This window comes from Aphelocoma coerulescens, chromosome 1A, assembly GCF_041296385.1.
Source record: "Aphelocoma coerulescens isolate FSJ_1873_10779 chromosome 1A, UR_Acoe_1.0, whole genome shotgun sequence".
NCBI lineage: Eukaryota > Metazoa > Chordata > Aves > Passeriformes > Corvidae > Aphelocoma > Aphelocoma coerulescens.
In genome coordinates this window covers 54,381,891-54,401,602 of record NC_091014.1, presented here as the reverse complement: position 1 = coordinate 54,401,602, position 19,712 = coordinate 54,381,891, and the positions used below count along the sequence as shown (strand labels likewise).

General features: G+C 54.3%; 1 protein-coding gene across 5 annotated transcripts; it reads right to left on the bottom strand.

Moving 5' to 3' along the window:
* Positions 1 to 648: 648 nt before the first annotated feature.
* On the bottom strand, positions 649 to 18,958 carry CARD10 (caspase recruitment domain family member 10). Of its 5 annotated transcripts, none has more exons than XM_069002846.1 (21): positions 18,887 to 18,958; positions 16,742 to 16,960; positions 16,381 to 16,518; positions 15,725 to 16,050; positions 13,685 to 13,867; positions 13,191 to 13,346; positions 12,956 to 13,081; positions 12,613 to 12,807; positions 12,376 to 12,513; positions 11,545 to 11,660; positions 11,265 to 11,305; positions 10,497 to 10,617; positions 9,845 to 10,025; positions 8,904 to 9,027; positions 8,311 to 8,551; positions 7,947 to 8,016; positions 7,491 to 7,590; positions 7,014 to 7,172; positions 4,936 to 5,057; positions 4,208 to 4,323; positions 649 to 3,977 (listed from the first exon to the last, which is right to left on the bottom strand). In XM_069002846.1, the coding sequence occupies exons 1-21, from the start codon at positions 18,891 to 18,893 to the stop codon at positions 3,770 to 3,772; spliced, it is 3,087 nt and encodes a 1,028-aa protein (XP_068858947.1). In that variant the 5' UTR covers positions 18,894 to 18,958; the 3' UTR covers positions 649 to 3,769. The 5 variants fall into 5 exon arrangements, with proteins under 5 accessions (XP_068858947.1, XP_068858949.1, XP_068858948.1 ...); XM_069002848.1 differs by having other exon boundaries at positions 11,545 to 11,573; XM_069002847.1 differs by having other exon boundaries at positions 12,613 to 12,798.
* Between the last annotated feature and the right edge of the window lie 754 nt (positions 18,959 to 19,712).

The following is a 19,712-nucleotide window of genomic DNA, read 5'->3' as shown; positions in this document are numbered from 1 at the left end:
CTCAAAAAGGTGTGGGAGCCCCTCCCAAGGACAAAGACCACCATGGAAGGGAAATTCGGGGGTCAGCACCACAGATTGCTGCACGCTTTTGCTGGTTCAGTTAGATATAGGGTAGGTGACCATGCTGTCCCCTTCACACTACCTGTAGGCCACTTTACAGAATAGCCAGAGGGGTACAGAGAGACAACAGCCCAGGACAGGGGATGACATCCATACCCCCGTCTCAGCTTCCCCGTGCAGCAAGCGTGGGGACAGCAGGATGGTAGTGCTCTACATAAGCTGCCGAAATCAGAGCGCCTCCTCAGGGAGCGACATGCTGTGGGCATCCAATCTCAGCATGCCAAAAAAATAAAAATAAAAAGTAATAAGTTGGCGCCCAGGAGAATTGGCGGGGGTGTGGAATGGCTCCACATGGAAAAGGGCACCCCGCCCCATGCACATGTCAGATCATGGAGCCTTAGAAAAGAGGGGCAGGGCAGCCTGCCAGGGTCCCTCTGTTCCACACTCGCACCGTGTGTCCAGCCACAGACACTTCCCAGGCAGACAGGGAAAACCTCCCGGCAGGGCTAAACCCGTGTGCTCAGTTTCTCCAGGTCTCAGACACTTTCACACCACCCCTGTCCCTGGGTACTTTTTTCTTTTGTAAGGAAGAAACTACTGAATCCACTTCTTCCTCCTTCTCCCCTGTATTTCTCAGTCTCCTGCCTTCCCCTGAAGCAAGAACATCTCAAGAGCATCTCCCATATCCCTTTGGAGGGTCCCTGCAGGTTTTATTTTTAGATCCCTTTGAATACTGATGCTTTCTTACACTGATTTGGGGCACAGGGGGAGTCATTCACCTTCAGGCCTTACATTACTGCAGGGATGTGAACCTGGTGTGACTGGGATTGCTCACATGGCTGGCCACTGCTCCTGAACCAGAAATTAACCTCCCTGAGTGCTCCAGCCACATGCCAGCAGCCTCAGGCACCCGTAAAGGAAGCTTCTATAGCTCCAAGGCATCCTGCAGCACCTCCCAGCTCTGACTTAGGAGATCATTTGGGAGGCACAGGTGGGACACAGGCACAGGATCATTAGTGATAGCCCCAAAAGGCATTACAAATCCTATTCAAAGCTAACTCGTACAGAGCATGGTCCCAGGAAACTCTGCTGGGGCAGGGGGCCACTGTGGACAGTGCTGGTGACTTCCCAGGATGACACACGTGCCACCTCGACAATCCCCTCCCTGGAGGGAGAAATCTTGCTCTCAGTGACTCTTTACAGGGTTTGCACAAGGCTGTTACAGCTGGTAATTGGTGCCCAAGGCTGCTAATTGCACTGTGCCCATTACCTAACCCGTGACTCATTCCTCCGAGCAGGCAGCCACCCCCCTAGGAGGTAAAAAGAAGGTGGGCTGGGGTGTGCAGGGCAGAGAGGGTCATTTATATTTGCCCTGGAGCCCTCTGCCCCACTTTTCACCCGTGTCCAGAACAAATTAAGGCTGGATTTTGAAAGCCTCAGGGGACAGAAACTGAATAAAGAGAGAGCCTGGAAGAAGCCTGGGAGCAGGAGAGGCAGTGCTTGGGTAGCTGGGCAGTGCCAAGCTGCCCCCAGCAACCTTGTTTGCCTCTCTTTCCCTCTGGTTAAGCACTGATGGCCCAGGGAAGTGCTGATACGTGATTCTTTGGGGAGGGAGCAAGTGCTAAGCTAGGAGTGCATACCCAAGGTGGAGGGGCTGCTTTTAACCCCCTTCAGCCTAGGCTATAGGGCTGGGGCTGGCTCCCAGTGCCAACAGGGATATGAGGAAGTTTCAAGCCCTGAGTCACAGTGCCTCACACACAGTGTTTTCCCTGAATACTCAAGTGCTACTTTTTTCTTCCCCCCACAAAAATGCAAATTCCAATCTCCAAATCCATGACAGGGTGAATGGGAGCTTGTTTTGGGACTTGTCTTCTCATCAACTCAACAAGAATCCCACTTTGTTTGCCTGCAGGGCAAGCACCCTCCCAGGGGACTGGCTGTGCCGGGATGCTCAGGCTGCATCCCCTGGAGTGGATGTCACTTGGGAGCTTTCATCTGGAGCCCTGTGTATGCCAGCTCCCCCTTCCCTGAGAGAAGAGTTGCATGGCTCCAGGGCAGAGCGAGGACTTTGCTCTACATTTTAGTGACTGCAAGTTAAAATCTTCATTTTCTTTCCTCCCCCCTTCACTCTCGTCCTCATAAAAGACACAGGCAACTGGTTTAGAGCCTGAAATAACACCTCACAGGGGACTCGTGAAGATCAGCAAGGTAATCTTTGCTCAGAGCTTCACAAGTGCATGGCACCAGCAGGGCCAAACCACAGGGGCAAGGAGGACACAGAGAAGACCCGACTCTGGTGCTGGTTGCCCATCTTCTCCCATTGAGCCCAGAACCAACAGGCTCTGCCTGACCTCATGCCCCAAAAAGCCTTCCAAAGCCACAGACTACCTGTTCCTCTGGCAAGCCCCAGGAAAGACCACCTACCACCACAACCACCACCTCTCCACAGCATGGGTATCCTGGCACCCCTTTCCCATGGCATCTGATAATGGTGGCTATATAGCAGGATTCAGGACCATGCAGCATAAGTGAGCACTGCTGTGGCTACCCAAAGCCTCCATCTTCCCCCTGCCAGAGTCTGAACCCACTCTTGGCCCCATGTCAGGGTGAAAACCCCACTTGCAGGGGCATTGTCCCACTTTCTCCTAGCAGCATGGCTGGGCTCAGTCTCCTTGTTGTCCCCCAGGAGGGTGAGGTAGCTGGCTTGTCAGTTCAGGCTAACCAAGGCATGGAGGGATGCAAAGCTCTAGGGACCCCAGCCAGACACAGTTCAAAACTCAAAGTGAGTGTTTCCCTGACTTCCCTAAAACACCCTCACCAACATCAGTGCTGGGGAAAGGCAAAGGATTGAAAATCAGGTGCTAAGTAGAAAAGAGATGGGACTTAGTGTGGGGCACGCTTAGCCTGTCTCTCCCCACACTTCTTGATGCCCTACAACAGCAAAGGCAGTGCTCCCTCCTTCCCCTGGAGGGCTGGGCAGTTGGATCTCACCTAAAGGAGGAGAAAAACATCCCGTCGTGCATCACCCATAGCTCCCCAGTAACACACAAGCCCACAGCCTGCCACCCATTCCCATTATGAATGGTATTTAATTCTCCTTTACAGGCGGTTTGCCAATAAAAGGCTCCATTAATAATTTACAAGCAATAAAGAGTACAGCTCCTATAAAATAAGGGTTTGTTGCAACCTTAGTGTCACTCCAGCTGCCGTGGGTCACAGGCATATGAGCCACGCTCCCTGTGCCTTGGGGCCGGAGGCGAGGTAGATAGGAAGAGAGGACCCAGAGCACATAGTGCCACCAGGCAGGGGAGATGGTGGTGACAGGAGAAGAGCTTCAAACGTGTGTGAGAAACGCTCCTACACAGCCTGATCCCACACAGCTCCCCTACGTTCCCTGTCTGTCAACCTGACCACGTACAAGGGCAGCCCAAGGTGACCGGGAACAGCCCACAAGGGTGGTTTCCATCATGATGGTGGAAGATGTCTTTCCAGTGAAATACAGAAAGCTCAGACAGGGGAGGCACTGTGTGTTACTTCCTGGCTCTTGGTGGCCCTCCAGAAGATGAGAAAGGCTACCCTGGGGGGCCTTTGCTGCCAGCATCCCCTCAGGGAGGAAGAGCACGCTACCTGGAGGGGCTGGGAAGGCAGGGACCTCTGAGAGCAGCTCTTGGGGACAGTAGGTGTCAGTAGCCGCTCTGCCACCCCCAGCTCAGTCATCACCCTCCTCAATCCACAGCGGGCGGGTTTGCTCCTGGAAGATGCATCCGCGAACCACCTTGGGCAGCTCCTCCACGTGGCTCCAGGCATGGGGCTCCACACGGGCCCAGGAGCACGGCAGGGCGTGGAGAGCCCGCTCCACACCACGGCACACCTTCAGCACCTCCGAGTCCCGCTGGCCCGCCTTCCCCAGCAAGCTCCTGGGGAAAACACAGGGACAAACATTACCCTTGGCATAAGCAGGCGGGGCAGCAAAACCACCCAGGAACGCCCTCACACCTACAGAAAGCCAATTACTCCCCTCACAGCACCAACCCCAACACACACATCCAGTGCTCTCGCCTGATCCTCCTTGTGTCTCTGAACAGAGACAAGGGCTTCTCTCTCCTCCCGTGGTGCCCTCCATCCATGCCACACTGCCTTTCCTCACCTGAGTCCTCTAATGTTCTTCTCAGTGACTTCGACATGGACAACGATGGGGTATATTTCATTTTTAATTAGATCCCTCACACCCTCAAATCCCAGCTCTAGCAGGCAGTGTTTATTCTGGAAAAGAAATAGAATAGATTTACTGATTTAAATGGAGAAAAAAATAACCCCAGCCTCTGACAGTTACATTAAATCAAACCCCATACTGTGCAATATCATTGCTTTTCCAATACTAATTCCATTAAAAATGAGATTTATGGACAGCACCAATAGAGACAGGGAGAATTAAAGAGTAGGGTCACCCACTCCATCACTGCCAATCCAACCCAAGAGCTCACTGGACCCCACTCTCAGCCACAGCCCATCTTCACATCCCCTTTGTCATCGCTGTCACCCACAGCCTCACATTTCTGCCCTGAGCAGAGCTGTTGCCACCTTGGTGAACATGAGGAATGAGAGAGCAGGAAGGTCACTTCTGAGTATGGCATGTCCCACTGGCTCCCCCACAAATCCCCATTTGCCATTTATTTTATCTGAGCTCATCAGAAACTCAGGGAAATGTCTGTACCTGCTGCTCCACAACCTAAAATACTCTCTGAATTACACAGGCCCCAAACAAGCAGCTCCTTCTCTATCACCACACCGCTCTCCCTCTTCCTCCTCCTCTCCTCCGGTCTGAATGAGGTGTCCCATCCTGGCCCTTTGTCCCCACACCAAAAGCCTCAGCACCTTTTCCATCGCCTCCCGGATCATGCGGATTCTTCCACTCTCCCTCTGGTCCTGGGGGGCAGCTCTAGACACAGGGTGCTCCTGAGCATAGGTTGCACTGGGATCCCCTCCTGCCAGCTTCTCTGCAAGCCAAGAGGAGATAGGAAGAGGGAGATGTCAGCCCATTGTCCCTCTTGCACAGCTTTCTACCTCAGATCCCACACATTTACTGCTGCGCTGGTGCTTATCGAGTTTGGTGTTTATGGATTCTGGAGAGCAAGTCTAATTATACAACATCACACATTGGCATGGATCTCCTGCAGCTTTCTGGTAGGGAACAAGTGAGAGATCACAGCTGAAGACACCTTGCATGGCAAGAGCAGCACCTTGTGTTGTACACAGCAGCCTAAGCTGGCTCACAGACATTATCCACCCACTGCCACACTGTCCCAACCCCTCCCTAACAGAGTATGGCAGAAAAATAACCACTTTATCTTGCCAGGTGGGTTTTCTGCAGGATTTGAGAGCTACACAGGCTTATAGATGGCTCCTGTAAGTGAGCAGCACGGCTGGGGAAGCAAGAGGAGTGGGTGTATCCTGGGAGAGCGGGAGGAAAATGGGGATGAGTTGAACCTCCTTTTGCTGGTGGCAGGCTGAGCCACCTTCCCTGCTCACAGGCAGGACAGCAGCCAGCACCAGGAGAGCAGCAGAGCTGATGCTGTGACAGAGGACTGGGGGCAGAGCTGGCTGTACAGAGCTGCAGCATGGTCAAAGCAATGGTCAAAGCAAGGACTGCCAGGTGCCCCTGGCACAACACACACACCCCCAGACCTGGCTTGAGAGCCACAGCCCCTGCAGCCCAGTGTGGCTGAGGCAGGCGCCAGGCTTTACCTGCCCACCACGCTGCTCTAGGCAGCTGCCCACACTGCCACGGAAACATGAGGAGGGATCATAAAAAGGCTTTTAGGAGCTGCTTGTCCCTAAGATAGAAATAAAGTAATATTTTTAGCAGAAGGCATGTCCAGAGCATGCTCCAATTGCATCCCAGGGCTCAGGCTGGCTGGGCATCCTCTGGTGGCACAGGTGCTTCTCAGGTAGACCTGGATCCTGCAAAGCCATGTTTCCTTTGCAGGCAGCAGACTCCCACGGAAGATCAAACGAAAATACAGGCAGCAAACAAAAGAAAAATGGCTTGGGGTTCATGGATTATTTTCCTTCCCTTGCAGCAGGCAAAACTGGCAGGGGACAAGGAGTTTTTGCCCTCAGTGTAAATTCCCAGTCGCAGTAAAAGCTTTGAAGCAGGTCCCCGTGCAATGTGAGGGGGACCCTGCAGAGGGCTCAGCAGGACAGGATATATGGCCAAGTCACTCAGCTGAGAAGCCCAGCGGCCAAAATTTTCAGAGCCATCCTTCAGCAAACCAGAGATTTTTCACTACCTCCATCATTACCCCGCAAACGAATAAAACAACTCATTTGTCAGTCCTGCAGTTGGCAAAGGGAAACTCTAAACACCAGGAAAAGAGAGCACCAGAGAACTGAGGAGGAAGGAGGAAAGAGGGAGTTGTCCTTCCTGAACATTCCCTGTGGGAGAAATGCCCTTTCCCCAGAAGCCTCTTCAGCCATGTGTCAGCCTCACATCTACTGGCAGAAGGAAAGAGATAACAGCACTAAGGTTGAATGCTTCCATTCCGGGGCAGGAAGAGCTGGATGAAGTCAGCCTGCAGATCCCACATCAGCCACGGTTTTCATGTCTGGGAAGAGCCACCCAGAGCAGCAAGGCAATGCTACACCACCACCCACTCAAGGGAAGAGAGAGGATCCCCATGCCTCAGGCACCCAGAAGTGAGGGCTGGCTTCCCTGTGAGCCATAGGGATAGGACACAGTTAGAAATAGCAGGGAATATCTTGCAGACACTCAGCCCAAAAAAGTGACCTGTTAACAGGTATTATGTGGGAAGACTGAGAGACTCCCACACTTACCTGCTAAAGGGAGACCTCTCATGTGCTTTCCGAGACTCCCATGAGACCGTAACTCAAACTTCCAAGAGAAGAGCAACTCTTCACTGAATTGGACTGACCAACCACTCACTGCTGCCTACCTGCTGGGCACACGTGGAAGTCCAGGCGAGAGGTGGGCAGGTCCAGCAGGTTCCTGATGAGCCGTGGTGCAATGCAGCTTGGGGACAGCACCACGGGACGGGGTGTCTTGACCACCACAGGGCGCACCAGGCTGTAAGGCTTCAGGTTCGTGTCCGGGTCTGGAAGACAGCAATGAAGAAGAGAAAGCCAAAGGTGAGAACATGGGAGACCAGGCCAGCCTACAGTCCATCCCATTCTTCTGTACCACCCCCTCCTCATCCTGAATCAGGGAGGTACCTACCAAGCCATCTTATGTCCCAGGAAAGACCCTACCCTGGTTACAACACTCACTCATGGACAGATATCCTGGATGTAGACCCCCTGCCCATTTTCTGTGACTCCCTTGAGTTACACAGCAGTTTATTCTCCACAAAAAGTTGGATGACCAGGGCACAACTGGGTCTCCAAGGGTGACAGGCACAGGGCTAGCAGCTCACCTGAGCAGGGGTCCAGCCACAGCTGCTGAGGGGGCTGTTCTGTGCTCCTCTGTGGTTTGGATTTCACCAAGCGCAGTTGGCCCAAGGCCCGTTTCTTTAGCTGAGGAGAAAGTGAGGGAAAAGTGAGGGAAAGTGAGAAATTAGGCTGAGAGCACTGACCTTTTCACACATGTGCAGAACTGGCTGCAGAACACTCTGGCAAAAAGGATGGAGCACCCTTACAAAGAGCAAGGGATTGGCTCTGCCACCCATTAGGTTCAGTCTGGGAAGCGGGGAGGTGGTAGAAAAGCAGCCACAGAGCAGTAGCACTGCCTGGGCTAAAAGCTTTGCTTGCTAACCCATCTGCCACCTCTGTAGGTGTTGGTTTACCAACAGAGTGGGGCAGGTTGCATCTGAGGTGGTGAGATGGCCATGGGAACACACACACGGCTCTCATCACCCGCTTCCTTGGCTTACATTATTTCTGTGGCCTCTCTGCTGCCCAGGCATCTGGCGCTTCTCCTGGATCTTCAAAAGCTGATGAGCCCTGAAAAGACAGGGAGCTTGCACTCAAGCAACTCCAGAAGCCCCCAGGGACCATAGCCTGCTGGGATCCTCTTCACCAATCCCACAGACCTGCTGAAGCATAGGCATATCAAAGCCCTCACTCAACCTCCCAGTCCCTCAAGGGCTCCCAAACACTACCACACTAGTCCCCATACAATCCTTAGTCATCCCACCCCAACGAGAGGCCAGCCTGCACCCCCAGGACTGCTAGGGAATGGTCAGCACAGACAAACGGGGCGGGTACCCCAGGTACGTCCCTCCTCACGCTGGTTACCTGCTGTAGTTGGGCACTGTGCCCTTGTCCAGGTCCCGCACGGTGAAGGGATCGACGCGCGAGCAGTACCACTCCAGGCGGCCTCTGTGCATGGTGTCCGTGACGTGCAGGATCTCCCGGCACTTCACGCACAGCGCGTAAGGGTCCGACGGCTCCAGGAGGGACACGTTGGTGCGGACGTAGAACGAGTCTCCAGAACATTTCTTCCCCTCCTCCAGGGCTGCCCGCAGAGGCTGGTATCCTGGAGCATAAAACACGGGTCACCACAGGTGGGGACACAGCAGACAATGGTCACCGGTAAGAAAGCCAAGTCGCCAGCACAGTTGTGATGCTATGGATTGGGGTGGGGGTGCAGAGGAGGCAAACAGACAGAAGGTCTGTACCTCTGTCCCGTAACTCAGAGGATGCACAAGTCACACCAGACAGGGAAAGCTACTGGAGCTACGGCCAACCCCTGTGTCAGACATGGTGGCCTAGGACCAAACAGGAGAGGAGAGAGAATAACTGAGATTTATCTCCAGGTCTGGGTGGAGAGTCTAGAAAGGGAGGCAGAGAGCTCAGGCTCAAAGGAGACCCAGCTGCCAGCACCTTACCTTCTAGGTCGAGCTGAAAGATGAGACTAGAGGGCTCATCCCAGTGCAGCAGGCTCAGGTAGGCAACTTCCCGTGTGCAGTTCTCCAGGGAAAGCACCTCTTCCTTCAGCGATGGCACCCTCAGCTAGCAAGGACCCGATGCCGTTAGACCTAAGGGCTGGAAGAGCATGCACCCCCCAGGCTCCCTCACCCATTAGGGTTACAGAAAAGGTGTTACAGAGTGAGGCAGGTCTGGGAAAAACTGTATCTGAGGGCAAGGCATCCTCAGTCTGCCTCTGGCTCCCTCCTCTGCCTCTGAAATACCTGCTGCCAGCCATCACCCAGCCTGGATGGTGGGCTGTCGTGAAAGGACACGTGTGTGCATGAACATGTGTGGGAGTGGGAGCACTGGTTTGTTTTCAGTAACAGGTAGGATATTAATTCAAGTAGTGCAGCTGTATTTCAAGTGGTGTCATTCTTGGCAAAACAAATGCCCTTCCCTCCCTCCAGGAGCTTTCTTCAGAGCAATTATTCTCTAAAGCTCAGGAGGGTCACAAAGGCCTGAGAAAACCTGCTCCAGAATTGATTGCTTTGCAATGGGTATGTGCAGGACGTAAACTGCTCTGAAAAACTACAAAGTGACAGACAACTCGAGGGACACAAAGCCATACTGGCACCTTAATTGTGTGACTCCTTTTTGTTTCTCCCTTCCCACAGCTCAAGGAAGTGTTTCAGAAGGTCTTGGCATTTTTATGTGCACAGGTACACTCGAGTGCCATGAGACCTGGGTGGGTATTTGTGCTGTGTAAAGCTCTAGATAGGGAGCAGTCCTGGAAAATAAAAGAAACGGAGGTGGACTTCAAGCTGGGTAGAGATCAGCTTGATCTGGGGATCACTCCACACTCCTTGCATCATCCCAAGTGCTTTGCAAACCCTCAAAGTGAGCCCATTCCCAGACTCACCTCAATGAGCCGGCACCCTTCCCTGAGTCCTGCTTTTTCAACCCGTGAGCCTGGCTTGACCCACTGGACATAAATTCCTGTCCTGTTCCCTCCAAGGATGGAGATGTCTGCTCCAAGCCTCTTCTCCTGGGGTGAGGGGTTGCTGGGATGACCCACACTCGTGAGCTGTACCACTAGTGACCTGGCAAGGAGAAATGCCAAGTCTGGCACTGAGGTTGACTGCCTTTGCTAAGACCCAGTCCCCCATGCCTTGTGTCCAGCTCCAGGGTCTTTACTGCAGCACAGAGCTCGTGACTCACAGCATGCCCATCACCAGGGCACACAGAGTTCACAAAGCCCCACAGCCCCTTCTATCCGACCAGCCCCATAAGCAAAGCCAAGCTGGGCTCCCACAGTCCTTCCCTACCTGGACAGACACGTGTCCAGCCCAGAGCAACATCCCCACCCCTGCCATAACAAATAGGACAGTGCAAAAAATTGAAGTCCTGCGAGGAAGCAGGGACTATAGGATCTTCATTTCTCTCCCACTAGTGAGAAAGAGCCTGCAGTGGGAGGGGAAGAAAGGAAGGGTCTCCCAAGCATGGTCCCTGGCACCACAAAATGTCCCCTCAAGCACCACCACAGAGTGCCCAGCTCAGAGAGCAGCAGTCACCTCCTGGTGACCTCCTTGCGTCTGGAAAGCGTGGACAAGCAGATCTCTGACTTCACCCTGGTGTATGTGCTGCTGGAAGAAGAGGAGAAGGCCCCCAGCAAGGTGCCAGCAAAACTGCTGCCTAGGAGAGAGCAAAACGGAGAGGGAGCACTTCACCTCTACTAATGCTGCAGAGAACTCGTGTTCTGGGGGTGGCAAGGGTCTGCCATCCTCCCCTGGCCATTTTCTAGCATCTGACTGGGAAACTGAGGCTGCAGGGAGGCTTTGAATGGTCACTCTCAAGAAAAGCATTTCCCACACTGCCGAAGAACAAGCAAATCTTTGTTCCCTTCATCAGCACTTCGGCCAGAAGGCAGCAGTAGCCAGGACCACCTGGATGTGCCCAGAGATCAGCCACCAGCACCCACCACAAGACCTGCCAGCACCAGGAGCTTCACTCCAGGAGACTTGGAACCCATGACAGCAGATGAAGGGAGTATCCAATAACACCCCAGGGCAAAGGTATTTCCCTGCTCTATTACTTACTCCCCTCAACAGCTCTCCATGAGTCAAACAGAGCTGATACAAATAGCTTCCTGCCTCTGCAGAGGAAAAGCCAGCTTTTCCAGCTGCTGTGCCTGACACAGGGTCCATAGTACCATGCTACAGGTGCAGAGCCCTTGCAGGGAGCTGTACAAACCAGAGGGGTGAGGGAGGGTCAGTTGTCCAACCCCTCTCCCCACAGCCACCACTTCTTTTTAGCTAAGCCCATTGAGGAAAGCCTTGTACCTGTTGCATCTTCCATGCTGCTAAAGGAGCCACAGGACAAGCTACAAAGGAGACACAAAATGGATCTGTAAGGCAGCAGCTTCTCCAAAGACTGCATCCCATTCTCAATCTCAGCTCCACAGACTTCCCCGCCACCCCCAAGCACCCCTGCAGCCACCACACAGCTCCCAGCCAGCCTTCCCACTCCGTTCCCACTCCAGGTTCTCTCCTAATCCTGCCAGGCAGCTCTCCCTGGACCCCACAAACCCCACAGAGGAGACAAGCAGCCCCCAGCAATCACCTTTTGTAGGGCATGCACCTCTCTTCCCGCTGCCGGCGGAGGATGGAGCCGATGCAGGGAGGGAAGGGGAAGGTGGAAAGGCGGTTGATATCCTTCTCACTGTCGGGAGTCACATCCTTGGGCAGAGTGAGAGACGTGCTTGCTAACATCAACACCCAGCACCACTTCTCCCCTCCCTTCAGGTCAGGGGAGGGCCTTGGCTACCACAACCCTCTTTAGGATACTCCACCTCCCTCCAAACTCCTAGGGGCACCTTGTTTTCCCAAGCAGATAGCTCAGCTAGAGATCCATGACACTGCATCAACATCTTTTTGCAAAGTACAAGCTGCAGGAGAAGTAGCAGGTGAAGAGACTATCCAACCCTTGTCCTTATATTTCTGTTTTAGCCATCATACACCCAGAGGTGTGAGTAACCCTGCCCATTTCAGGGTGCTCTGGGATGACAGTTCAAGGAGTCAAAGGAAAGAACCTGACTCCCTTAAAAACAACACGATGCTGCTACAGGGCTCAAAAGAGCCTGGATTTCTCCTCCAGCATGTGTAGATTAAACAGCATTTTGGGAAGGATAGCATCTTACATGAGGCTGTTGATTTCTAGAGTGTCGTATGGGATGAAGAGTTTTGCTTCCCCCTCTTTCCCACGCTTTGGGGCAGCATTGGCTAGTTTGTTAGAGACTGAGAGAGCAAAGCTTTGCACCCGAGATCAGCTCACACCTTACACGCCACCCCACGGCCAGTCTTCCACCAAGAACTCCAACGCCTGTGTGCCCTTCCTGAGTGGTGTCTCTGCTGGCCTCAGCTGAGGGCCAGCCTCATGTGGTCAAGCACTCACCATGCTCTGAATGGCTGAATCCCCCGGGAATGGGGTAACAGAATTCCCCAGAGTATCCATGAGTCCATTCGTAGGGTTGTCTATGAGGCTCCAGGTGCTGCTGAGGTTGGAGCAGAGGGAGTAGGAAGAGCTGCACATCTGGGAGAGAAGGGACTCCATCATCCCATTTGCATCCCCCAGAAATCAGTCCTGACCCCTTTGCCTTCCCTCTTGCCCCTTCTTTCTAGCCACCCTCACCTTGCTGAGGCTGCGGGCGCCTTGGCACCGCTGCAGCTGTGCCTCTAGCGTGCTGTTCAGCCCTTCTGCCTGGCTCAGCTTGCTTAGGAGCTCATCCCGCTCCTCCTCCAGGGCCCGCACACGTTTGCGGTACTGGTCCTTCTCGATCAGGCTCTGGGAGTATTGCAGCTGCACCCCATCACGGCTCTGGATGGCCTGCAAGGAGCCAGACTGAGAGCGAGAAAAGGCACAGAACTGCGCTGCTAATCCACACCTCCCACCCTGGCATGGCTGGACAAGATCTGCTGGGGAAGGAGAGGGTATCCAGAGCCCTGTTCCTGCTGGGAGGTGAAAAGCAATCTACCTGGTCCCGCTCTTTCTCGATCTCCTCCAGCTGCAGCAGCACTGTGTTCATACGGTGCTTGTAGAGATCACAGTCCTTCTGCAGCGTCCGGTATTTCAGCTGCAGATCTTCCACCTCCTGGAGGTACTGGTAACAGCAAGCAGCGAGCATTAGCCTTCCTGAAAGCACCTGCTTTACAGCCCCCTCCCAGGCCCTGCTTGGTGTGCAGGGACAGGGGCAGTGATGAATGCTCTACCTTATCCCTCAGTTCTTCAGCCCACTGCAGCTCATTCTGCAGGGAGTTGAGTTTCTGACAGAGATCCTGCCGGTCATCTTGGGCTTCCTTCCAGTCATGCTCCAGGATGTCCAGGAGGATCTGCTCAGAGCCTGGGACTGGGCCCTCACCAGGTGTCTAGGAGGTGAGAGGGTACCGTCACTGCCCCACAAGCACCAAGGGAGCAACAGGGCAGTGACTGGCACAACTGCCATCATCATCCTGCATCAATCTGCTGTGCACTCCAAGGCACAAAGTCACACGTGCGAGTACAACCAAGAATTACAGGGCTGGAAAAAAGCACCTGTCACTACCCAGACACAATGGCAGGCATCACAGCCAACCAATATGCTCAGAGGATGGGACAGGGCAGCCCAAACCAATGATTTCCTCATCTTTTCAGTGGCTATGTAAACAGCACTGCGGGTGGCCCAGGAAAGCAAGTGACCTGGAGCCTGGCCTGCCCTGGGAGGTACCTGTAACATGCCCTGCAGCTCCTGCAGCGATGCCGTGAGCCGCTGGTTCTCAGCCCACAGCTCAGACACGGCGTCGGGATGGTCCCGCTCCTCGGCCTCTCGCTGGGGCGGTGCAGATGCCTGTTTCTGCAGCAGGCTGCACTCCTCCTCCAGGCTGGAGACTTTGCATTTCAGCTGGTCCACCTGAAACCCAGGGACAAAACAGTCTGACACACACATGGCCCTGCACCTCCTCCTTATCAGGAGAGTGAAGCAGAGAAGGTGCTGAGAAGAAAACAGGTCTGGAGGCGAGTAAGGCACAGGAGGCAACCACAGGCAGCCATGTGAAGGAGTATCCTACGGCTGGGCCAAGGTTAGCAGCACAGCTGCACACAAAAGCTTCTCCCTCAGGGAAAGGAGGAAAATGCACTTGCATAAGCACATTCAGGATCTTCTCTTGGTGCAACAACTTTCTTGCTACCCTGGGGCACCCATGGTGGAGCTGGCCTTGATCATGGGTGGACGTGGGACCTCTGGTCCAGGGCCAGCAGCTGTATCTCAAAGACTCCTAGAACAGCTGAGAAACAAATCCACAGCAGAAAAATCCACTGGAGGCTATTCAGTGTGGGGAGGCCACTTCTGGCCTGGGAGGTATCTGAGGTTCAAGCTGCTGGAGGCTGCAGCGTACCACAGGGGCATCATCATTCCCTGGCCTGGTCTCACACTCCTCCACCAACATGTCACAGGAGACAGAAGAGGTCAGGGACTTTTAAGAGTAAGACAGGTCCTCCCAGACCTGTAATGACCGATTAGATTGATCAGAGAACCAGTTTCACAGGTAAGTAAGGCTTTGAGAAGAAATGGGGCAGCAGAAGCCTATCAAAGCCACCAAGAAGCACTGCCAGAATTGCCAAGAAGGGATTCAGGAACTGAATTACTTCTGTGAATTTTTCTGTGAATTTGCCCAGAAGACCTAGAGTGACTTTTGGGGACCAGACACTTCTGGAGTGAAGACTCAGGAGGGGAAGACAAGCTGAGACACTGCTTCCAGGGGGATTTCTTCAGCGCACAGTTACCTCCAAGTGATTCACCTACCTGCTCCAAAGAGGCCCAGGGGAGCTGGCATTGGCAGGAATACCAGAAAAAAGGTAGGGGAGGATCCCGGCACTGGCAGAACAGAATGAGGTATGAAAGGTAACCACAAGGCTGTGTGAAAGGTCCAGGCCCAGACTGGTAGGGGGAATGCCAGGAGGCAGCAGAGCACTTAAAAATATGGGTTATTAATAGGTTCAAGGTAGGGCTGTCCTTGCCCAGGCAGGAAATGGATGCATGTTTGCTGGAGGTGAGAGCTTGGCAGCTGGAGTGCAGTGTCACGAATTCCTTCAGCTATGCAGGGCATGAGTCTAACCAACGTCATGAGAGACATGAGGAGGCGGTGGGGAGTGGCAGGGGGGATGGAGGCTGGGCCAAAAGGCTCCTAATGCTCAGCAAGGTAGGCTGGGCAGCTCCAGGCAGCACACACGCACCCAGCGTGGGCAGCTGCACTGCCACCGGCCTCACTAGAGAGAGGAAAGTGCAAACCCTTTAAGGGGAAGAAGTAAATATAAACACACAGCTTGACAGAGTGAGCTGCCTGCCGCCTGCCTGTGCTGCCAGAGAGCAGAGCAGGCAGCACAGGACAGCCAGCACAGGCAGGAGCACACAGGGCATCTTGTGGTGCCAGCAGCCAGGCTGAGAGTCAGGGGATGCCAGGGAAGGCACCAGCCCTGCCTCTGGCTCCTCTAGGTGATGTACCCTCAACTACATCAGCTGGCAGGAGCTGGTGATGTATCTCCAGCTGCCTCTGGGCCGTGGCGAGCCTCCTGCACTGTGCCCATGTCTCAGCCTGCTGCAGGGCACATTTCCATCCCGAGCAGGGCAGGATCCCCAACACACATCCTGTGTGCCATCAGCTCCTTCATGCTCACAAGCTACCACGTGTGGACATCCACGCGCATCCCTCTCGGCTGTCAGACTCCTGGCACGTCCCACTGCCCACCCTCGTGCTCCCCAGCATCCTACCAGCAGCTGCAGGTCCCTGCTCCGCAGCACGGCCACGTTCTTCTCCTCGCAGAGCTGCGCGTAGCGCATGGCCATCATGTAGTTCTCGTCCTTCAGCCTCAGCAGCTCCACACTGTTGGAGTCCCACTCCTCTCTCAGCCGCTGGCAACGCTCCTGCACCTTCAGGAGCTCCTTCAGCTGCTGCTCCAGCCGGACCTGCTCTTGCTCCAACGCCTGGTTTTTCACCTGGAGCTGGTGTTCCTTCAGCAGGTGCTCTTTCCGTTGAGCCCTCACCTTCTTCACCTCCATCATCAGGAACTGAGTTAGTCCCTCAGGGCCTTCCTCATCTGGGGAGAGACAAAGGAGAACCTGTTCCTGGCTGCTGAAACAGGGGTAACCCCAAGAAACAGATTTGCCCAATGCTCTGTTTTCCACCAAGAAGTGACAAGTTCTCCTGCAGGTTTGCAGCCCTTGTTGCCCCAGGCTTATGGCACCACAGTCTGTCACACCTGTGTATGGGGCCCCCTCTCTGCCAGTTCTAGAGTACAGAACTGTCAGGATTCCTCACACACCAGCAGCATGAACCCGTTTTTTATGCAGGCATGTGAACTTGCACAAATTTCTGGCCCTTCCCATGAAAGCAGCAGCTGAAAGGAGAACAGAGCACCTGCTCCTACCCAGGATCATAGAGCAGCGCTGGGCTGGTTCTCTCCCTGTGAGCCGCGTGTAGTGCTCTGGGTAGTAAAACTCCAAGGATTCCAGGAAGGCTTCATAGCCTCGCTTTCCACGGCGCCGAAGGATGTCCATCAGGTAACCTGGAAGAACAGACAAAGGGCTAGGATGAATTCCCTGCAAAACAGAGAGAAAACTGAGTAGCCCAGCTTCATGGTATGAAGGCAGCATCTCCACTGCAGAGCACCTCAGAGAACAATGAAGCTGAGGGAGCAGTGCAGTGTATGTAGCACCCACTGTGTGTCAAAACCAGGTTATCCCCCACAAACCAGGCCCATCCAAGTGCAAGTTCATGTCTTCTCCCACCTGTCTGGTTGCTCTTGCAAGGGAATCGGCACGAGTTCAGCACCTCCTCCTCATCCTGCTCGTCTATGACACGGCACTGGCGCAGGTACGGGGTGAGCTTGGCTGGGTTCAGGGAGCGGGTCAGCTGGTGTCGTGCGCTCTCGATCTTCTCCCAGATGGTGTCTTCTTCCTCCTCCTGCTCTGAGAGGCTGCTGGCTTGGAGAGACGCATTCTCCACGGCTGGAAGGATAAAAGGAAAGGATAAAATGATGAGGAATGATGGAGGAGCACAGGTAGAAGGCATGAGTAGGCATGGGAGAGCAAGAGTCAAGGTATGATCCTGCAAATGATCCACTTGTCTTGCAAACGGGACTCAGATACATGAGAAAACATTTTACATATAAATGGATCTATTTATCTAAAATAGGTTTATCTGAAATTTATCTGTTTATCTAAAATACAGCAGGATCTTGAGTGTCCACCTAGAGCCTTGCATATGCAAAAGGCAAGTGGTGCATAAGGGAGTTAGACGCGTATACAGTAGGAAGTCTAGAGAAGATACCATCTTCATCCCTCAAACGTTCTTAAATCCCCCCAGCCATCACACACCTTCCCTTTTGTCCCATCCCTGAGAATGGGAAACTCTCAGGACCAAGAGTTTTCACAGGACATGCTTTCTCATACTTGGGGCTGGAGGGGATCCAGCAAATGAATCCCTGGCACTCTGCACCAAGCACTGGTGACCAAACAAGTTCTCAAGGGCACCATCCCACAGAGAAGCTTGGCTACAGGTACTGGAATCAGCAGGGAATCACATGAGCAGATCTTTCATGTATCTTCCATGCCGCTGTATGGAGCCCTGAAAATATGTAGCAACAAGGCAAGCACTCTGCCAATGAAATAAAGCACGAGAGAACCCCTCAAATGAATGGGCCAAAACCTCTCAGAGTCATGGTGAACCTGCTCTTACAGTCCTACAAGCTGTGATGGAGTAGCTCTGTGCAATGTGCTCTCTCCCCAACTATGGATCAACTCAGTGTAATCTATTTTCACTCAAGAAATGAAGTCTGCTTCACAGGCCAGCACAAATCCTTTCAGCTGTCAAGGCAAAGCACAGCAAAGATCTCCCGAGACTTAGAAGCCATCTCTCCTCCAACATGTGCATGGTTACCTGCTGCTCTGGTGCTGGCATTAAGTTCAGCTTTGGTACCCCAGGCACACAAACATCCCCAGGGGCAGGGCAGAAGTTCATGTTCCACAAGGGAAGGAAATGTCCTAGTCTTTTTCCTTTTCTTTGGAAATTTGGGGGTGGAGTTTTGTTGTTGGGTTTTTTCCTATCTCGTGGTGCAAATTATATCATGCTATTTCAGACTGACAACCAGCACAACAAGGAGGATGGCTGAGAGAGCTGTGCAGAAGTTAATCCTCCAAATAGAAACACAGGAGTCTTGGGGTCTGATGGATGAAAGATAGCAGGAATGGAGAATTGCTGACACCACAAAAGAAGCCCAAGTATCTCATTTTCTGCACGGAAGAGTTCAGGACCTCAAATACAAATACAGACATGGATTGCTCTAGGTTGAATAAAAACAGTGTTTTCTTGCAGAAATTGAACTCTCATTTGAGACTTTTGCCACATAGACACAAGTATGCTGGAGGACGATGCAACAGCAGGTCACAGAAGTTGAGCTGTTTCAAACTCCTCAGCAGATTTATCCCTTTAAGTCAAACTGTTTCTCCAAGAAACTCAAGCCGGCTGTGCAAGCCGCGACCAGCTTCTCGGCAGGCAGGCTCGGCAGAGAGGGAAAGGGAGAGGGAAGGAGAGAAAGAGAGGGGAGGGGTGGGCAGAAGGTTCCAGAGCCGGTAGCCCCGCTCCCGCCCGGGGTGCCCCCCTCCCGCGGCGGGCGGAGGGAGCGCTTCCCTTTCGCCGGTCTGAAGGCGCTCTTCGAGAAATGCCGAGCCGGAGGCCATTCCCGAGGAGCTGGCTGGGGAAGAGGACAAGAAGCGCAGACATCCCCCACCACCACTACCACCACTCCCGAGCCAGTGCGAAACTCACGCCCCGGGGCGATGCCGACGAGCAGCCGCCGCCCCCGCGGCAGAGGGGGCCCAGCGGGGCTCCGCCGCCCCCGGGACCCCGTTCCCGGACGGGGGCTCGCCCCTTACCTGCCATCCCCACTCCGGGCGGCTGCTCCCCGCTCCGCTCCGCGCCGCCGCCTCTCCGCCCCGGCAGGTGTGTCTGAAGCGCCCTCCCCACCCCGCCGCACTTTCCCAACCTCTTTCCCTGCCTCCCTCCCTCTCTCTCTTTCCCTCCCTCCCTCGTCCAGCCGGCTGGAAAGGAGCCGGCAACCCCCGGGGCTATGGAGAGCCTAGCTCTGCCCACCTCCGGGGGTCGCGGGGGCATTCACCCGCGGGACGGGGGCGGATCCCCTCGGCCCCTCCCGGTTTCTGAGAGTCTCCGGCTGCTGCTCACCTGAGCGAGCCGGGGAAGGGTTTTTCTCTGCGTGTGTCCTGACCTTCTAACCCTCCTCGGTGCCCAGCCCCGGGATGGAGCTGCTCCCCGGAAGGATGTTGTTTGCCAGCCACTTCTCTTCCGAAACGCGCCCGGCCTCAGCCCCCGACAGACCGGCGGGGGAGGGGGATGCCCGGCTTGTCTGGGACCCTGGCCGGGCAGAGTAGGGGTCTCCTCGGGCAAGGCGCAGCAACCCCCCCTCCCCCCCGCGTTCTGCTGCAAAGAAGAGATTCATAAGGAGAGGTTTTCTTTGGTGCCAGGGCTGCAGAAATTGTAGCCAGACTACCCGAGGTATAGGGCTGGTTCTGGATGGAGGGGGGATCCAAGCAGGGGGAAAAAATTGGGAGTGCTGGAAAGATGCCTGATCCAGGCCAAGAAGAGGTCCCACAGGCTAGATTTTGGCCCCAGTCCTCAGCTGTGTCCGTGGGTGGAACTGGGTGTGGAGACACCCCAAGGCAATGTGATAGAGATGTACTCCAG